This window comes from Gigantopelta aegis, chromosome 15 (assembly GCF_016097555.1).
Source record: "Gigantopelta aegis isolate Gae_Host chromosome 15, Gae_host_genome, whole genome shotgun sequence".
NCBI classification, from domain to species: domain Eukaryota; kingdom Metazoa; phylum Mollusca; class Gastropoda; order Neomphalida; family Peltospiridae; genus Gigantopelta; species Gigantopelta aegis.
Window position 1 is genome coordinate 3,573,563 of NC_054713.1, and position 16,380 is coordinate 3,589,942.

Sequence of the window (16,380 nt, forward strand, 5' to 3'; positions counted from 1 at the left end):
AATAATATCTGTATCTCCCTGTTTTTACTTCATAAAGGTGAGATAAAAAAGAGAGAGGGATCTGGTATTATTATGAAAAAAGAAGAGGAGGAAAGCAGTAATTTTCAAATGACCCACAGACAGAAGGGTACATTCCATGGTCATAGAGTAGTGGTTGGGATGTGAACAATCCCAATGGGTCAGTCAAGGTTGTTGTATCATGCAACTCGAGCACCTCACAGTAAATACTCTACTGACTGAGTTATACCAAGGCTGTAGTAAGTGGTAAAGCTGGCCAAGCTCCAAAGCCCATTGAATATTTGGCCTGATTTTTAATTTTAAGAAACCAAAACCAAATTGGTGTTGTTAATTTTGCTTGAAATCTCACTAAACACTGCTTCAATCTGCCCTACAATGGACCTACAATGGAGCAAAAAGAGGTGTTTTTTTGAAAGGATGAGGAGCATTATTTGACATCCTCAAAGCATGGTTGTGTCCAAGTAGGCCTTACCAATAATTTTAGGTTTCCTACAGACCTGTAAATCCGAATTCTTGAGCGAGTATAAAACTTAAGTTATTGGATGTCAAACATTTGGTAATTTTTACATACAGTTTTACAGAGGAAACCTGCTATATTTTTCCATTAGTAGCATATTTTTTGTATGCACCATCCCACAGACAGGATAATACATACCATGGCCTTTGATATACCAGTCGTGGTGCACTGGCTGGAACGACAAATAGCCCCAGTGGCACACAGATCGGGACTGATCTCAGACTGACTGTGCATCAAATGAGCGTTTTACCACAGGGCTACGCCCCACCCCTTGAGCAAGTATAAAGTAAACAGGAGCCAATACTCACCTCTCCTAAAGAGGCCTGGGTTTTGTAACAAACTGAACATAATTACCTTGTCAAAATGACCTGTCATCAACTCTTTGCAACTCCGGCTTTCAAATATTGTAAGAGACTCAACATAATTACCTTGTCAAAATGAACTGTCATCAACTCTTTGCAACTCCGGCTTTCAAATATTGTAAGAGACTCAACATAATTACCTTGTCAAAATGAACTGTCATCAACTCTTTGCAACTCCGGCTTTCAAATATTGTAAGAGACTCAACATAATTACCTTGTCAAAATTAACTGTCATCAACTCTTTGCAACTCCGGCTTTCAAATATTGTAAGAGACTCAACATAATTACCTTGTCAAAATGAACTGTCATCAACTCTTTGCAACTCCGGCTTTCAAATATTGTAAGAGACTCAACATAATTACCTTGTCAAAATGAACTGTCATCAACTCTTTGCAGGTCCGGCTCTCAAATATCATCGGCTTCTGGTGAAAGGTTCGTCCTCCAAGCCCGAAGATGGTTAGGGGAGACAACTTGTGCTGCAGCTGCTGCAGTGTGGAGATGCTCCCGTGTGATTTCGACTTTGACGACAGCTCCTGAAACCAAACAAGTTTAATTACAGAGGGGAGTCATTAATTGCCTGTCTTACTTCAGTCATGGGGAACTATTTAAGATATTACCATGATACCGATATATGATGAACATTCCTAAAAAAAAATGGAATTTTATGAATGTGGGAGTCTTGAATAATATGGGATTTTGTGTGTTTATGCGAGTATGAACCCCAAGTCATCATTTTTGATATTTTGGGTGTTACTGAGACAGATCAAGTGACAGCATGACTCCCCATAATCCAAGTTAGACAAGCAATTAATCACACTCCATTTCTAAAGGTTTTACAAACATGACATCTGGAAATTCGATTTTTGTAATTCCATATTTTAAAAATTGTGAATTAAATCAACTGTAAGTAGTAAAAATGTTATATGCTTTACCTTGACAGTTTTATCCAATAAATTTTGTTGCATTGTAATCTCTTCCATTTCCATTCTTTGTCGCTGAAATATGAAATAGTAAAAAATAGTAAAACAGAATTCAAAACACTATCTATGGTTCGAATTATAATATTTTAATATTAAAACAGTATGTGTAGTTTCTTTTATGAATATGAATAGGTTTCAATAATCGAACATGCAACTTTAGTGGGGCAGTTGAACTTCCTTTGTGTTTTTTTCATTCTGCTTTGAGATTTAAAATAGATGCATCTTTTGTTTTAGCATTTAAAGTAAACAGTAAATAATTCCGAAATATAGTCTTACTACATTTTTTTCATTAGAAACATTTTCCCAGACACATGACACATGGTCTTTAATAGTTGGTTTGGTTTTTAACGACACCACTAGAACACATTGATTATTAATCATCGGCTATTGGATGTCAAACATTTGGTAATTTTGACATTTTTACTCATAGAGAGGAAACCTGCTACATTTTGCCATTAGTAACAAGGGATCTTTTATATGCACCATCCCACAGGCAGGATAGCACATGCCACGGCTTTTGATATACCAGTCACGGTGCACTGGCTGGAATGAGAAATAGCCCAATGGGCCCACCGACGGCAATCGATTTTAGATCGACCACGCATCAGCGAGCGCTGTCCCACTGGGCTACATCCTGCCCCCAGTCTTTAATATACCAGTCGTGGAGCACTGCTTGGGATGGGGCAAAAAATCAGAGGTGGTTCGATTCTATGATCCAAGCACTTCAGGTGAAAGCTCTACAGACTGAGCTAGATTCCATCTCATTTTAACATTTAACATATTCTTCTTTTCAGTTTTTCAAACATGGTAACCTGCCAAAGTGTCATCGACTTTGGAGGTGTAGTGGTTAGGTCTTGGGGCCTTAAGGCTGGTAGGTACTGGGCTCACACCCCAGTACCAGCTCAGTGGGTATAAAACAAGTTTTTTCTCTGTCACCAACTAACCATTAACATTTGTTGTGGACAGACATCACAGATAGCTGAGAGATGTAGCCAGAACAGTGTGCTAAAACCTTAATTGGATAAATAGAAATGAAATGCCATAGTGTTTGCCTAGGACCGCATGCATGAATCCGAATTCCGAATTACCTCCCCTTCCACATTAGCACAGCGCAGCAGTTCGTTGATGATGAGCAGTGAACCGTGGATCCAATCGTCTCGAGTCATCTTCTTTTCACGATGCATGCTGTCATCAAATGGCTTCTGAGACTCGTCAAAACATTGCTAAACAAGAAAGAAGGAAGGAAATGTTTTATTTAACGCCGCACTCAAAACATTTTATTTACTGTTATATGGAGTCAGACATATGGTTAAAGACCACACAGATATTGAGAGGAAACCCGCTGTTGCCACTTCATAGGCTACTCTTTTCGATTAGCAGCAAGATATCTTTTATATGCACCATCCCACAGACAGGGTAGTACATACCACAGACTTTGATACACCAGTCGTGGTGCACTGGCTGGAACGAGAAATAGCCCAATGGGCCCACCGAGGGGGATCGATCCCACACCGACCGCGCATCGAGTGAGCACTGTACCACTGGGTTACGTCCCGCCACCATTTCTAAAGAAGTCGGGAACAAAAATTATGAATATGAGATAACCAGAGACAGACACAGGATAGAGATACAGCAGAGGGACAGGAAGGGGAGGTGCATGGAGGAGGATGGAATGTTTTATTTAGTGACATACTCAACACATTTTATTTACAGTTATATGGTTAAGGACCACACATATAATGAGAGAGGAAATTTGCTGCCACCAAGCAATGGGCTACTCTTTCTGATTAGCAGATAGGGGCATTTTATATGTAACATGCCACAGACAGGATAGTCTGTTATATCAATTGTGAAGCACAGGATAGAACAGAGAAAGAGAGAAAAGGGAAAAGAAAGAGAGAAAAAGAGACAGAGAGGGGGAAAAGAGAGAGAGAGAGAGAGAGAGAGAGAGAGAGAGAGAGAGAGAGAGAGAGAGAGAGAGAGAGAGAGAGAGAGAGATGGGAAAGAAAGAGATATATACATATTGGGCTGGAGGTTTGAAAACATATTTGCCCATGTGGTCGTTCTCTTTCTCCCCTTCTCTGTCACCTGACTCTCTCTCTCTCTCTTACATCTTTAGTAATAAATTTAGTTTTCTCTTTCTCTCCCACCCCCTCCTTCTGTCATATTTTCTTAAAATGGGACTGACCTTGTACCACTGTGACCTCTGTGTTGCCTTGGTTTCTCTCTGTGACGTCACAGCTAATGCACCTTGGAGAGCTGCAACTGCCCCTTCTCGAATCGCTGGCTAAAAAACCATGTTAATTAAACAGATATTACAGGTTAACTTTATATTAATGTAAAGTTTAAATTTCGCCTCCAAATTTTTTGGTGCCAAATATATCTGGAGATAACTTAATGTATGTGTTAATTTCCATTACGGCTAATTCAATGTCATAAAAATTTATTGAAAATGAAATTGCACATTGTTTTGAATTACAAACATTTTCCACAATGACTTTGCAAGAAACCACTGACAAAAATCACCTTAACATCTCGAATGGCGTTAAAGATTGAGTCGAAGAATTGTTGAATCTGTTGGAAGAAAAATGTTGGAGTGTTCACTGCCAGTTCCTTCAGTACCAACACCTGTAGCAAAGAGAAAAATGTTACATTTTACTTAGACATCAGGCATGGATTTAAGTGGGTGCTCAAGAGGTTCTGGCATCCCAAATGCTTTGTTCAAATAAAGTCTTGAGGACGAGTTAAAGTTAAAGTTTGTTTTGCTTAACAACACCACAAGTGCACTTTAATAAGAACAGGAAGGAAGGAAATGTTTTATTTAACGATGCACTCAACACATTTTATTTACGGTTATATGGCATCAGACATATCATTAAAGAAAGAAAGAAATGTTTTATTTAACGACGCACTCAACACATTTTATTTACGGTTATATGGCATCAGACATATCATTAAAGAAAGAAAGAAATGTTTTATTTAACGACGCACTCAACACATTTTATTTACGGTTATATGGCATCAGACATATCATTAAAGAAAGAAAGAAATGTTTTATTTAACGACGCACTCAACACATTTTATTTATGGTTATATGGCATCAGACATATCGTTAAGGACCACACAGATATTGAGAGAGGAAATCCGCTGTCGCCACTTCATAGGCTACTCTTTTTGATTCGCAGAAATGGATCTTTTATATGCATCATCCCACAGACAGGACAGTACTTACACCAGTTGTAGAACACTGGCTAGAACGAGAATTAATCCAATGGGCCCACCGACGGGGATCGGGCCCACCGATGGGGATCAATCCCACACCGATCGCGCATCAACCGAGCACTGTACCATGGGCTACATCCCAGCATGGATTTAGATGGGTGCTTAAGAGGTTCTGCAATCCCAAATGCTTTGTTCAAATCATGTCTTGAGGACGAGTTTGGAGCAACTGTGAGCAGTCATTTATCAAAGTTAAAGTTTGTTTTGTTTAATGACACCACTAGAGCACTTTAATAAGAACAGGCAGAGTTTTTAGGCGACACTGACATCTGGAAATCTATAAAAATCCAGAGACTTACCGCAGCATGGCGCCTGCCTTCATTGCGGTCACCAGTCAAGCACTCTACAGATCTCTTCACCTCAAACTCAACGTACTCGGCAGCATACGTCCCTGACGACAGCGCCAGGATTCCCACTGCCTTCGCAGCCATTTCCATCACGCCAACGTCGTTGGAAGGAAGCAGGTTACGTAAATAATTAGCAAACCGACTCATCCGTGTTGACGTGTTGCCAACATCCACTCCTATGAGACTCACTGAAAATTAAAGAACAAAAATTATTATCTGTTATTAATTTTAAGTACTATTAAAGTATTTTAGTTGAATTTGCAAGTCACGCATCTATGAACATTTTCAGTTCCAAAACCTTCGGATATATTTTCTTCCAGATAAATATCGATTTGAATGCTTGAATGTTACTCAAACCTGTTCTACAAATTATAATTATTTTCAGTATTTCTATATTAACTACACTGTTTTGTTTTCTTTTCTTTAACAACACCACTAGAGCACATTGATATATTAATCATCGGCTATTGAATGTCAAACATTTGGTAATTCACTCCCTTAATTTGGAATTTCACTCCCTTAATGGCGGCCGTATGGTTCCGCCATCTATCGATGTCATAAACTGCTGGTGACAATCGGAAAAACCTGTCTATATTTTGTTCTACTGTTATGAGACTTTGGATCACTCACATTTAAGCTTTCTGAACTATATAATGTATCTTGAAGTTTTTAAAATGTTTTAAAAAGGTTTTTTTTTTCTTCATTAAGTATAACAAGAATTTTGCAGAATTAAATGTCTCGACAAACAAACTTTTTCAGGACACCTGAGTGTAGTAGAAGGAAGGACGAGGAAATAGGAAATCCTGAGTGTAGCAGCGACAAAAAAGAAACAAAGAAAAAAACGAAAAAAAAACCTATAGCGAGTATTCCTCCTTTGCGTTCATTCAGTTCTGTGCTGGAGACCATTTCGAATATGTGATGGTTGAATTCATCCATGAACGCAGTATGTTCCTCCACGGGCATTTCCCGCAGCTCGGTGCTGACGAAGTGATGGAGGTCGGTCGCCGCCTTGCCTCGGACCTCCTCGTTCTTGTTCTTCAGCCCGGCGATGAACTGGTTCATCATGATGCCCGTCGTCATCTTTATAGGTGATCAGGCTCAGCTGTAAAATACATACAAGTATACAGTAAACACAGATGCATGCAAGGTGAGGGGTGGGGGTTATAACACCTCATGCTTCAAGCAATTTTTCGCTTTTTAAAATTATTTTTCGGGGCATGATCGGGACCAGACTAAAACTTTTGCTTGCCACAAGTTAAGACCCCCTTGCACTTTCCTGCACATGCACTTTCGTTTACAATGACTCCAAATCAGCAACAGTTTTACAAAAGAAATCAAGATCACTTAACACACATGTATGCATATGTTAATTAAACGTTAAAGTTTCTATTGTTCAACCTGTAGAGCACATTCATTAATTAATCATCAAACATCTGGTAATTCGGACATGTAGACTTATGAGAAAACACCATTACATTTTTCCAGTAGCAACAAGTAAGCTTTTATATATGTAATTTCATACAGACAGGAAAATACAACCTTTGATAATCAGATACATGGGGCACTCATTCAGTGATTGGGACAGGGAAAAGTAGAATCGGAGAATGGGTTCACAGAGGGTATTCAATTTTTCAAGTGAAGCACCTCTTGACAAGCACTCTACCGAATGAGCTAGATCCCATCCCCAGTTTTACACAGATTCAGCTAAAGGAAGAAGGAAGGAAATGTTTTATTTAACGACGCAGTCCTTGGATTTTGCAAAATCATGGTGAGTGAAAAACTGCACACCTCAAAATGCTTAGGCAAGTGAAAACTAAGCATTATTAATTTATGAAGTAATTGGTATATGTAAATGTAGACACCTATGTTGCAAAGATAAACCAATAATGTTTTCATCTAATTTTATGTTGTTTGGTTCCTTAGTGTAGTCGGACTTCTTTTCCCTTTCAGGAATGGAGTTATTCAACTATTTCAGGAGCAGTGCTATAGAAATACAATTATGACATACACTGATGCAGACAATTTGATTTCTAGATTACGGTAGCCCCACTCCCATGTCTAGTGATATTCAATTCTGGGCTAGTAAATAATTACTATTGCCATGCCTGATGGCTAGTGAAAAAAAAAGAGAGATTAAATGTTGCAGTTAAGTCTACTTTGTAAATATGAATATCCTGACCACACCCCAACCCCCAATGTTAGTGTTTTTAAGCTCTGTCTGCCTCTTTAGGTGACATATCTGATTATTATTATTATTTAGTAAAATTGTATTAACTTAAGGTAGGGCTAGTGAAGTTTAAATCGTGGCTAGTAACTTTTTAAAAATCGCTGATCCCATGGCTAGTGGATTTTATACAAATTCTAGAAGCTCTGTTTTTTAATTACAATATATATGTACTATTCAGATATTTTGATGCACACAATTATTGATACCATTTCAGTGTTAGATGGTTTGATGAACGTGCAGCTAAACATGTGTAGGAATCAACTTGTCTTGAATTTCATTATGTATAAGGAACATGATTAGGATAGTTGGGATGGGAAAATCCCACTGGTTCTGGGGTGGTTCAGTTAGAACTATGATTCAAGCAACTTAGGTGTGCACTACCAACTGAATTAGATCCCTCATATTATTATTTTATTTTTTTAAATAACTCGTTGAACATAGGCCTACAATTAGTTCAAGTGACAGTGTTAGTTGACATTCACGTGACATTTTTAATTCAACAATTACACAACCAGTTTCCCTCCCTCAACATTTTGTAACACGTCATTTGACCTACCACGACCAGTTACGAACGGCTCTGACATCTATGTCAAGTCAGCATTACGTTATTAATCTAGAACGGACCCAATGTTGTTAATAAAAATTATACAAACTCCGAAAAAAAATTGTCATTACAAAGGATTTCATTCCAAATGTGGGATGCCATAATAAATATAACTTTAAAAATCCATAATTTTAGACCCCATCACTCATAAATGCGTAAAAAGTTGTCAAGTAGACCAGCGCGTGTGTGCAGCGAGAGTTCCATGAGTAAAAAATAATCTGACCCCAATCGCTTTGATTGGTCAAAATGCCAGAGAGTACATGTACTGTGCATTAAATCATCTGTGACTTTCTAACAAATGTATTGAAACAAACAGCATTTAAACAGTCGGTTATGATTGCTATTACTATAGTTTGTGCATACATACATATATAAATAACAGATGTACATCCATTAACTTCTGGCTGAAATACAAATATTCAAATGCAGTTTTATTTGATTTATTTTTTTTAAAGATGAAAAAACAAGAAAGCCTCTTCTTACATACCTATTATCATTTCTTATTTCTTTTCCTTCTTTTTATTATTCTGTCTACTTTTGAACTGTCGTCTAAATTTCATTAGTTTTTTTTAAAGAAAGTAGAAAATTACACTCAAGATTGCAATTTTTGGGACCTCATGTAAGCTTTGTTATAACAGTTATAACTAATCAAGACAATTTTACTGACTTTCTGTAACGAATTCATTTATGTATGCCACAGAAGCCACTATTTAATTCAATTCCATTTGTTCTTTCATAGCTATATCAACAGTATGAGTTAGCCTTATCAGACGTTGTGATGTATTACCTCACTAAAGTGGATTGTTTCTAATTAATAATAAATTAAATAGGCAAAGGAGTTCTTATTGGATTGGTATGTCTTCGAAGATGTCTATTAAACCAGTGCTTTCCTGTGTGTATAGCAAAGATAAGTACCAGTCATATATTAAAAGCATGCATGGACACTGCTGTTCTTGTCACAATTTTTTTCTGGTATTATTAAATGAGTCTTTCTATCAGCTACATACAGTATATAGCGGCAATCAATATACAGAATTATTTTTACGTGGGCCGTTTGTTAAGTATAACATGCATTATTTTTCACACTCGCCAGATTGAAATTATGTGTGCACCTTAAAGGACAAGGTCTGGATGCACTCAACACATTTTATTTATGTTTATATGGCATCAGACATATGGTAAAGGATTACACAGATATATATATAGAGGAAACCCGCTGTCGCCACTTCATGGGCTACTCTTTTTTATTAGCAGTAAGGGATCTTTTATATGCACTTTTGGGTAATTTATATTAATTCAAAGTGCAACGACAATTTTAAATATTGATTTAAAAAATGTTATCCAACATCATAATAGAATGTTCCACTCAGTTGCAAATGGAATAAGCTATGTATACCGTATGTAAGGCCTAAATTACGGAGTGGTCTTGGAAATCACAGAATAAATGCAATGCTGTACAATACCCACCAATATTCCAATACCTAAAAATAAAATTACAGTAGTTTGTTTTCTAATTGCTAAACTGATTCAGTTTGAATGTTATGCAACATTGGTATATAACATCATTAATTTGTGTCGTAAATGGTTCATTTTTGTAATCAGGTAACCTAAACCAAACAGGTTACCTGAAGTGTGATTTGGGCTAATCTATTTTGGGGTTACCATAATTGTTCCTTAATCTGAGGCCTGTGATGGGGATCGATCCCAGAATGACCGCGCATCAAGTGAGCGCTGTACCACTGAGCTATGCCCCGTCCCAGGTAAAAGATGTCATGCTCAGAAAGGAAAGTGAAAGATTGAACTTCAGTTGTGTGCACGGAATTTGATACATAAAACTATCAAATGTGTTTTTACGGATGTTCTGTTCTTGTTGTTTGGGGGATGGGAGTCGCCCCCCAACCCTTTAATTTTCACGCAGCGAAAACATGGTGTCATATGACCAGACGCTAGATACAACTACCAAAAAGCCATAAAAAAGTGCGACGGTCATTTGTAAAAGAAAAGCTTCGTTTTGTAAAATATATTCAAATTCTCACATTGTTATTAGGAACTCAGAACTGCATTAATATCGCACTAACATCTTTTTTACTAAAAAAACACATTTGTAGACATTTTAATCAACCGTTATAAAACCGTGTGGTCCGCTGAGTTCAACCAATCGTCATCATAACATTAAAGTACATCAGAATACCAGTCGGAACTTCGGTTTTTAACATATCCTATAAATACAGGTCAATATTTCATTGTGTACATGAAGCCATCGGTTTTTGTGACCAGCCTCTGATATTTATTTCAATAAATTACGGAAAGCCTTTGATAGCAGACTGCATGTAGATTACTGCGAAATAATATTCACTGAGGGTTACAAAGTTACTACAGAAGCTTATTTTACGGGAGAAGGATGGGGAGCAAAACAAATAGAGAAAGAATTGTTAACGATGAAAGATTACCGTATTTAACCGGGAATAAAGCTATCATCCACACGATTAAAGATTTGAGCCCAAATCCATGAATAGCTTAGCCAAAAAAATAAAATAAATAAAAAATAATAATAAATAAATAAATAAAATAATAATTTAGAAAGGTCCAAACAGAAAAATATAACAACGTGCTTATAGTCACCAACTTGTTCTAGTTGTTTTCTTTGATGTAAAATTTTACAACCATCGGTGACCGAAAGGGAATATGGAATGCGGTAATTCCAGAAAGCGGGTCAGATTGTGTGCAAGAGACTGTGAGAAACTTCTAGTGTTTTGTAAGGGGATAATTAAAGAATAGTATTCGGAAAAACATTGGTGTTGAAGTGAAATCGGTTGAAATGGAGCAGGCAGTGTCACTGGCGTAGCTAGTATTTAATATTGGGGTAATAGGGTGACAGAAAATGTAACGCGGTGTGGATAAAGATCTGTAGTGGGGGGGGGGGGGTGTCATAGCTGTGAACTCGGGACTTGTAATATCACTCGTAGGTTTATGTGGTAACAAAAACTACGTTATATTTTATTTCACAAAATATAAAAAATTAAATGCTTCCATATTGCTTTAAAAAAAACTAAATACATTTATAGCAAGATTCTTTATTGAATATTTTGATAACGAGAACAATATGACGTTGAAGACATTGTGTTTTTGGGGTGGGGCCACGAGTAGGCTAATTGTTGTTGATCCCAAATTTCTCAGCCCGCTCTAATTTGCCACAATGCCTAATTTGTCACAATGCCAACATTAGTTTCCTGAATCCTGATCCCCAAGACGAACATTTTGATATATCTCAACCTATGTTGAACTCCGGGTTGGACCATCTCGAAAACTAGAGGACGTTTTGGCTCTCTCTTGCTCAACTAACTGGAGTAACGGAACTCACATCAGAACTTGTAAATTAGACGTGTTAATAGTTGGTAAATCAGTGCTCTTTTGTAATCTTACGTGATTAATGTCTGTATGCATTTACGTTATGAAAATAATAATAATTAAAAAAATCTCGAATATTTTTTTTTTTTATAATTATTTTCCTAAATGTAATTTAATATATTATGAATGCTTTCTATTGTTGAATACCATTTATTTGATTTTTTTCAATTAACGTTTCTGAGTGTTTGTGTGAATATGATCACGTTTTCCTGGTGTTTTCTTCCTGGTTCACACTGGACTGGGCCCCTTGCTCGCGAATAATCCCATCCCCTAGTGAGTTAGTTTACCCAACAGGGCTTATTATTGGTCAACTACGGTAGTTCTGTAAACTGTCTTATGAATGAAGAACGTTAAGGACGGGAGAGACAGCACTCCAGGTCAACGGAAGTTAAGGTCTGTTTTGATTAACGCTAACACTATCGAATGTAAAACATTTGGTAATTGTACTGTATAATCTTAGATAGAAAACTCGCTAAATTTCTACCATTAGTAGCAAGGGATCTGGATCAACAAGAGATCGAGGTCAGTGGGCGAACGGGACGTGCGACACACACAAGCGTACGTGATGCAGGCCCGTAGGAACGACTTTGGGAGGTGGGGGAGGGGGGCACTGACGGATCGGGTACAAACTCTATATCAGATTTTGGTTACAACGGCAAACATTAATGTGATAAAAAAAAAAGGCTCACATGTGGGGGTTGGGTAGGGAGACAGGAGCAACTTCTCGAATTCGGGCAAAATGGTATTGCCTGAAACCTTTTTACCATTTTTCCCCCACATTCTAGGGGCGGGACTTAGCCCAGTGGTAATGCGTTCGCTTGATGCGCGGTCGGTCTGGGATCGATCTCCGTCGGTGGACCCATTGGGTTATTTCTCGCTCCAGCCAGTGTACCACAACTGGTATATCAAAGGCCGTGGTACGTGTTATCCTGTCTGTGGGATGATGCATATAAAAGATCCCTGGCTGCTAATCGAAAAGAGTAGCCCATGAAGTGGCGACAGCAGGTTTCCTCTCTCAGTATCTGTGTGGTCCTTAACCATATCTCCGACGCCATATAACCTTAAATAAAATGTGTTGAGTGCGTCGTTAAATAAAACATTTTCTTTCCTTTCCCACATTCTACCCACAATACTAGTTGTAATCCATGTAAAAATTAGTAGGGCCTATAGCCATTAGTTTGCAACGCTATTATAGTTATATATAGGTGTTTGGCAGTTGTTATTCAGATTGTGGCATGTTCGTTTAATTCGAGCAAAAATCAAGCTCCCCCCCCCCCCCCCATGTATTTGTGTGCGCGTGTGTGTGTGTGTGTGTGTGTGTGTGTGTGTGTGTGTGTATTTTAAATTATTATTAAAAGGTTAACTAGCCAAAAATAAAAAGGAATTGACTGCTCGGCCGAATATTTATATAATTTGGAGCATTTTAGGACAGTCCAAAAAAATAAATGAGAGAAAGAAGACAGGATCGGACTATTTAATAATATAGAAAAAAAGAGATTAATTTTGACATAAAATGTTGAATGATGGTCTAAAAGTTTAAAGTCCGATCTATATGTCAACGTGTGCGGCCTTGCTAATGCCGTTAAGGTATACACCTTGTAGGGACGGGATGGGTTTCATCCCGTCAAGAAAACCCACTCATGGTCTGATGATGAGTCAGTCGTGGTCTGACGACGAGTCACTCGTGGCCTTATGATGAGTCACTCGTGGTCTGATGATGCGTCACTCCTGACTTGATGCTGAGTCACTCGTGGTGTGATGATGAGTCACTCGTGTTCTGATGATGAGTCACTCATATTCTGATCATGCATCACTCGTGGCCTGATGATGAGTCACTCGTGGTCTGATGATGAGTCACTCGTCTGATGATGAGCCACTCGTTGTCTGATGATGAACCACTCGTGGTCTGATGATGAGTCACTCGTGGTCTTATGATGAGTCACTCGTGGTCTGATGATGCGTCACTCGTGGTCTGATGCTCAGTCACTCGTGGTCTGATGATGAGTCACTCCTGACTTGATGCTGAGTCACTCGTGGTGTGATGATGAGTCACTCGTGTTCTGATGATGAGTCACTTGTGGTCTGATGATGAGTCACTCCTGACTTGATGACAAGTCACTCGTGGTCTGATGACGAGCCGCTAGTGGCCTGTTTATGAGTGTAGTTGTTTCGTGTTTTGCATCAGTAAAATATTTTGAATCATCGAAAAGCATCTATTAATGACTTAAAAGAATATTATTTTGTCAAATATTGTGTTTTCAGATTCAACCACTGTCTATCATAAATCATCTCAACGATGCTGTTGGAAGTCGTACTGGCTGTGGTGGTCCTGGCATTAACAGTGGTGATATGGACTGTGGTGAAATCCAAACGCGTGAACATAGAGGACCTGGAGATAAACGGCACGAGACGACCTTTGGGGAGATTTGAGAAATTTATGGCGAAAGGTCATGGGTCCAATGCAACCATAGCGCATGCGTGTATCGTGTCATCGAAACATCCTTTATCGTCGGGTCAAGTCCAAAAGGCAGCAGAGATGTTGACCGATCGTTACCAACTGCTACGCTCGCGTGTTGATGACTCCGATCCTGAAAAACCATGTTTCGTGCCTATGGATAATTTTACAGTTCCCATGAAAACGGTTGATTCCACTTCCTGGCAGGATGTTCTGGAAGAACGTGTGATGGCAAGATACAACACGACAACTGGTCCGCTCTGGTCTGTTAGTTTTCTGCCCAAAGTTCAGTACAAAGTAGGACTGGATTCTGAAGTGGAAGATGCAGAATATCCATTTCTGTGTGGCGTCGTGTTTGGTTTTCATCACGTGATCATCGATGGCTGCTCTCGTATTCGACTGGCTGACCATTTTCTGACGTATCTAGATGACGTCATCAAAGGAGTAGATACACATGTGGAACCAATGAAAATGCTACCCGCCATGGAATATTATACAGCTGATGAAATAACCCCTAGTTTTTTCTTTCAGGTAATTGACTTTGCTATGAAGTGTCTCATTACTGTACCAGGGGTCCATAGTGTCTTCCTAGTGCTCTTTGGACAGAGAAATGTTTACACAGAGAAATGTGGCTTGGAAGAGGACAAAAATCCTAATGTTGGTAAGAAAACCTGCATAATCCCCATGGAGTTTTCACGGGAAGACACAAGCAGGCTTTTGACGAAATGTAGAGAAAACAACGCTACCGTTTATGGAGCTGTCCAAACGTCCGTGTCGCTGGCATTTGCAAAGCTCTTGCAAGGAGGGGAGATAACCAAAGAGATGGAATTACCAGTTGGCTGCACCATCAACTTAAGACCTTTCATTAAAGATACTCCAGTTCCCGCAGACTGCCTTGGTTCATATTTTGCGCCCATGCGCATTAAGCAAACCATCAAACCCTTACAGATTCAGAAGTCGCATGATGACTTTTGGAAAATGGCGTCACAGGTAACCGAGTTGATAAAGAATGCGCAGAAACAAGGACCTGCTCAAAACTTTAAAAAGTACACTAGTCTCATGGCCCACTTGAACCTGTTTAAAGACCGTAGATGCCCGGTGATCTCAGCACTTACCAACCTCGGCAATTGCAAATTCCTGGAACGAACTCTTCAAAGTGAGGTGAAATTTCGGGCCATGCATTCATGTACTCCAGAGCACGACTCTGGCCCTATATTCTCAACTAGGGTCATCACGTTTAATGGACAGCTGTTCTGGACCATCTGCTATTACACCAATGTAACAAGCAGAGAGCGAGCGATAGAATTCGCAGACTTAGTCAAAGAAACTTTGAAAGAAGCCCTAACGTGAAACTATAGAACATTAACAATTTAAAAGCCATTGGACTTTTAGGAATCTTACCACTATTGCTTTTACATAGCCGAGGATAAAAACAATAGCCTGTATAATTAATTATGTGGCAATAAAAACCGAGAAACAATTGACTTTTTACCTTATAAGAGAATAGCTCTTGTGACGTCAATCGACTAAACAAAATTTAAAAATAGGGTAATAATATACAAGATAGGGGCTTAAGAGACCAACTTCCCTCACCCTGGTCTCCAAATGATGGTGTAAATACTAGTTTTCGTATTCGGGCAATATGAGTTGGCCTGAAAACGTTTTACCACGTACACGTAAGAGATAAATTAAACTTCACGGAGGGGATTCGAACCTGATGTTGTAGTGTTGGTATTAAGTGCTCCTACTGGCAGTAGCTAGTGGGAAGTCTAGTATTAGTATTAGCTGAGTTAGTAGAGCGCTAAGGGTAGCCTATCTGGTTCGAATCCGCTCCTTGGAGGTTACATCTGGACTGGGTGTGTCCTAAGCAACTGTGGCAGAGGTAGCCCTGGATAAATTATAATAAATTGTAAGAAGTTTCGCATACCACGGTCTATGGTGTACTGGTCACGAAGCACTGATCAGAACGTGGGAAAACATATGCATAGGCAACTGGTTCTGTCATAAGCGTAAGAGACGGGGGACGGGGTGGGGGAGGCGCAACTCTCCCTAGTGCTAAAGCAAACCTACTTCGGGCAAAAAAGACAGAGAACAGAGATATCCGGGCAAAATGTGCTAACATGAGACGTTTTTTCTCTCATACTCAGGTATATGAAACAGAGCTATCCCATGAAAGAAAGCCA

The 16,380-nt window shown here is 38.8% G+C and overlaps 2 protein-coding genes across 5 annotated transcripts in view; one reads left to right on the top strand and one right to left on the bottom strand.

The window, feature by feature from the left end:
- Nucleotides 1-10,457, bottom strand: part of LOC121390027 (serine/threonine-protein kinase mTOR-like) — a 105,404-nt gene extending 94,947 nt beyond the window's left edge. For 2 of the 3 annotated variants that reach the window (XM_041521727.1, XM_041521726.1), the window contains exons 1-8: nt 10,371-10,457; nt 6,358-6,605; nt 5,456-5,691; nt 4,404-4,505; nt 4,066-4,164; nt 2,966-3,100; nt 1,830-1,892; nt 1,260-1,430 (exon numbers count right to left, since the gene is read on the bottom strand). In XM_041521727.1, the coding sequence (XP_041377661.1) occupies nt 1,260-1,430; nt 1,830-1,892; nt 2,966-3,100; nt 4,066-4,164; nt 4,404-4,505; nt 5,456-5,691; nt 6,358-6,583 (1,032 nt within the window). In that variant the 5' untranslated portion in view covers nt 6,584-6,605; nt 10,371-10,457. Of the gene's footprint in view, nt 1-963; nt 990-1,259; nt 1,431-1,829; nt 1,893-2,965; nt 3,101-4,065; nt 4,165-4,403; nt 4,506-5,455; nt 5,692-6,357; nt 6,606-10,370 lie in introns of those variants that run through there. The other variant, XM_041521728.1, reaches the window with a different exon arrangement.
- Nucleotides 10,458-12,062: 1,605 nt separating this feature from the next.
- Nucleotides 12,063-15,677, top strand: LOC121390028. Of its 2 annotated transcripts, none has more exons than XM_041521729.1 (2): nt 12,063-12,135; nt 14,005-15,677. In XM_041521729.1, the coding sequence occupies exon 2, from the start codon at nt 14,039-14,041 to the stop codon at nt 15,545-15,547; it is 1,509 nt and encodes a 502-aa protein (XP_041377663.1). In that variant the 5' UTR covers nt 12,063-12,135; nt 14,005-14,038; the 3' UTR covers nt 15,548-15,677. The 2 variants fall into 2 exon arrangements, with proteins under 2 accessions (XP_041377663.1, XP_041377664.1); XM_041521730.1 differs by lacking the exon at nt 12,063-12,135 and adding an exon at nt 12,160-12,300.
- Nucleotides 15,678-16,380: the final 703 nt, after the last annotated feature.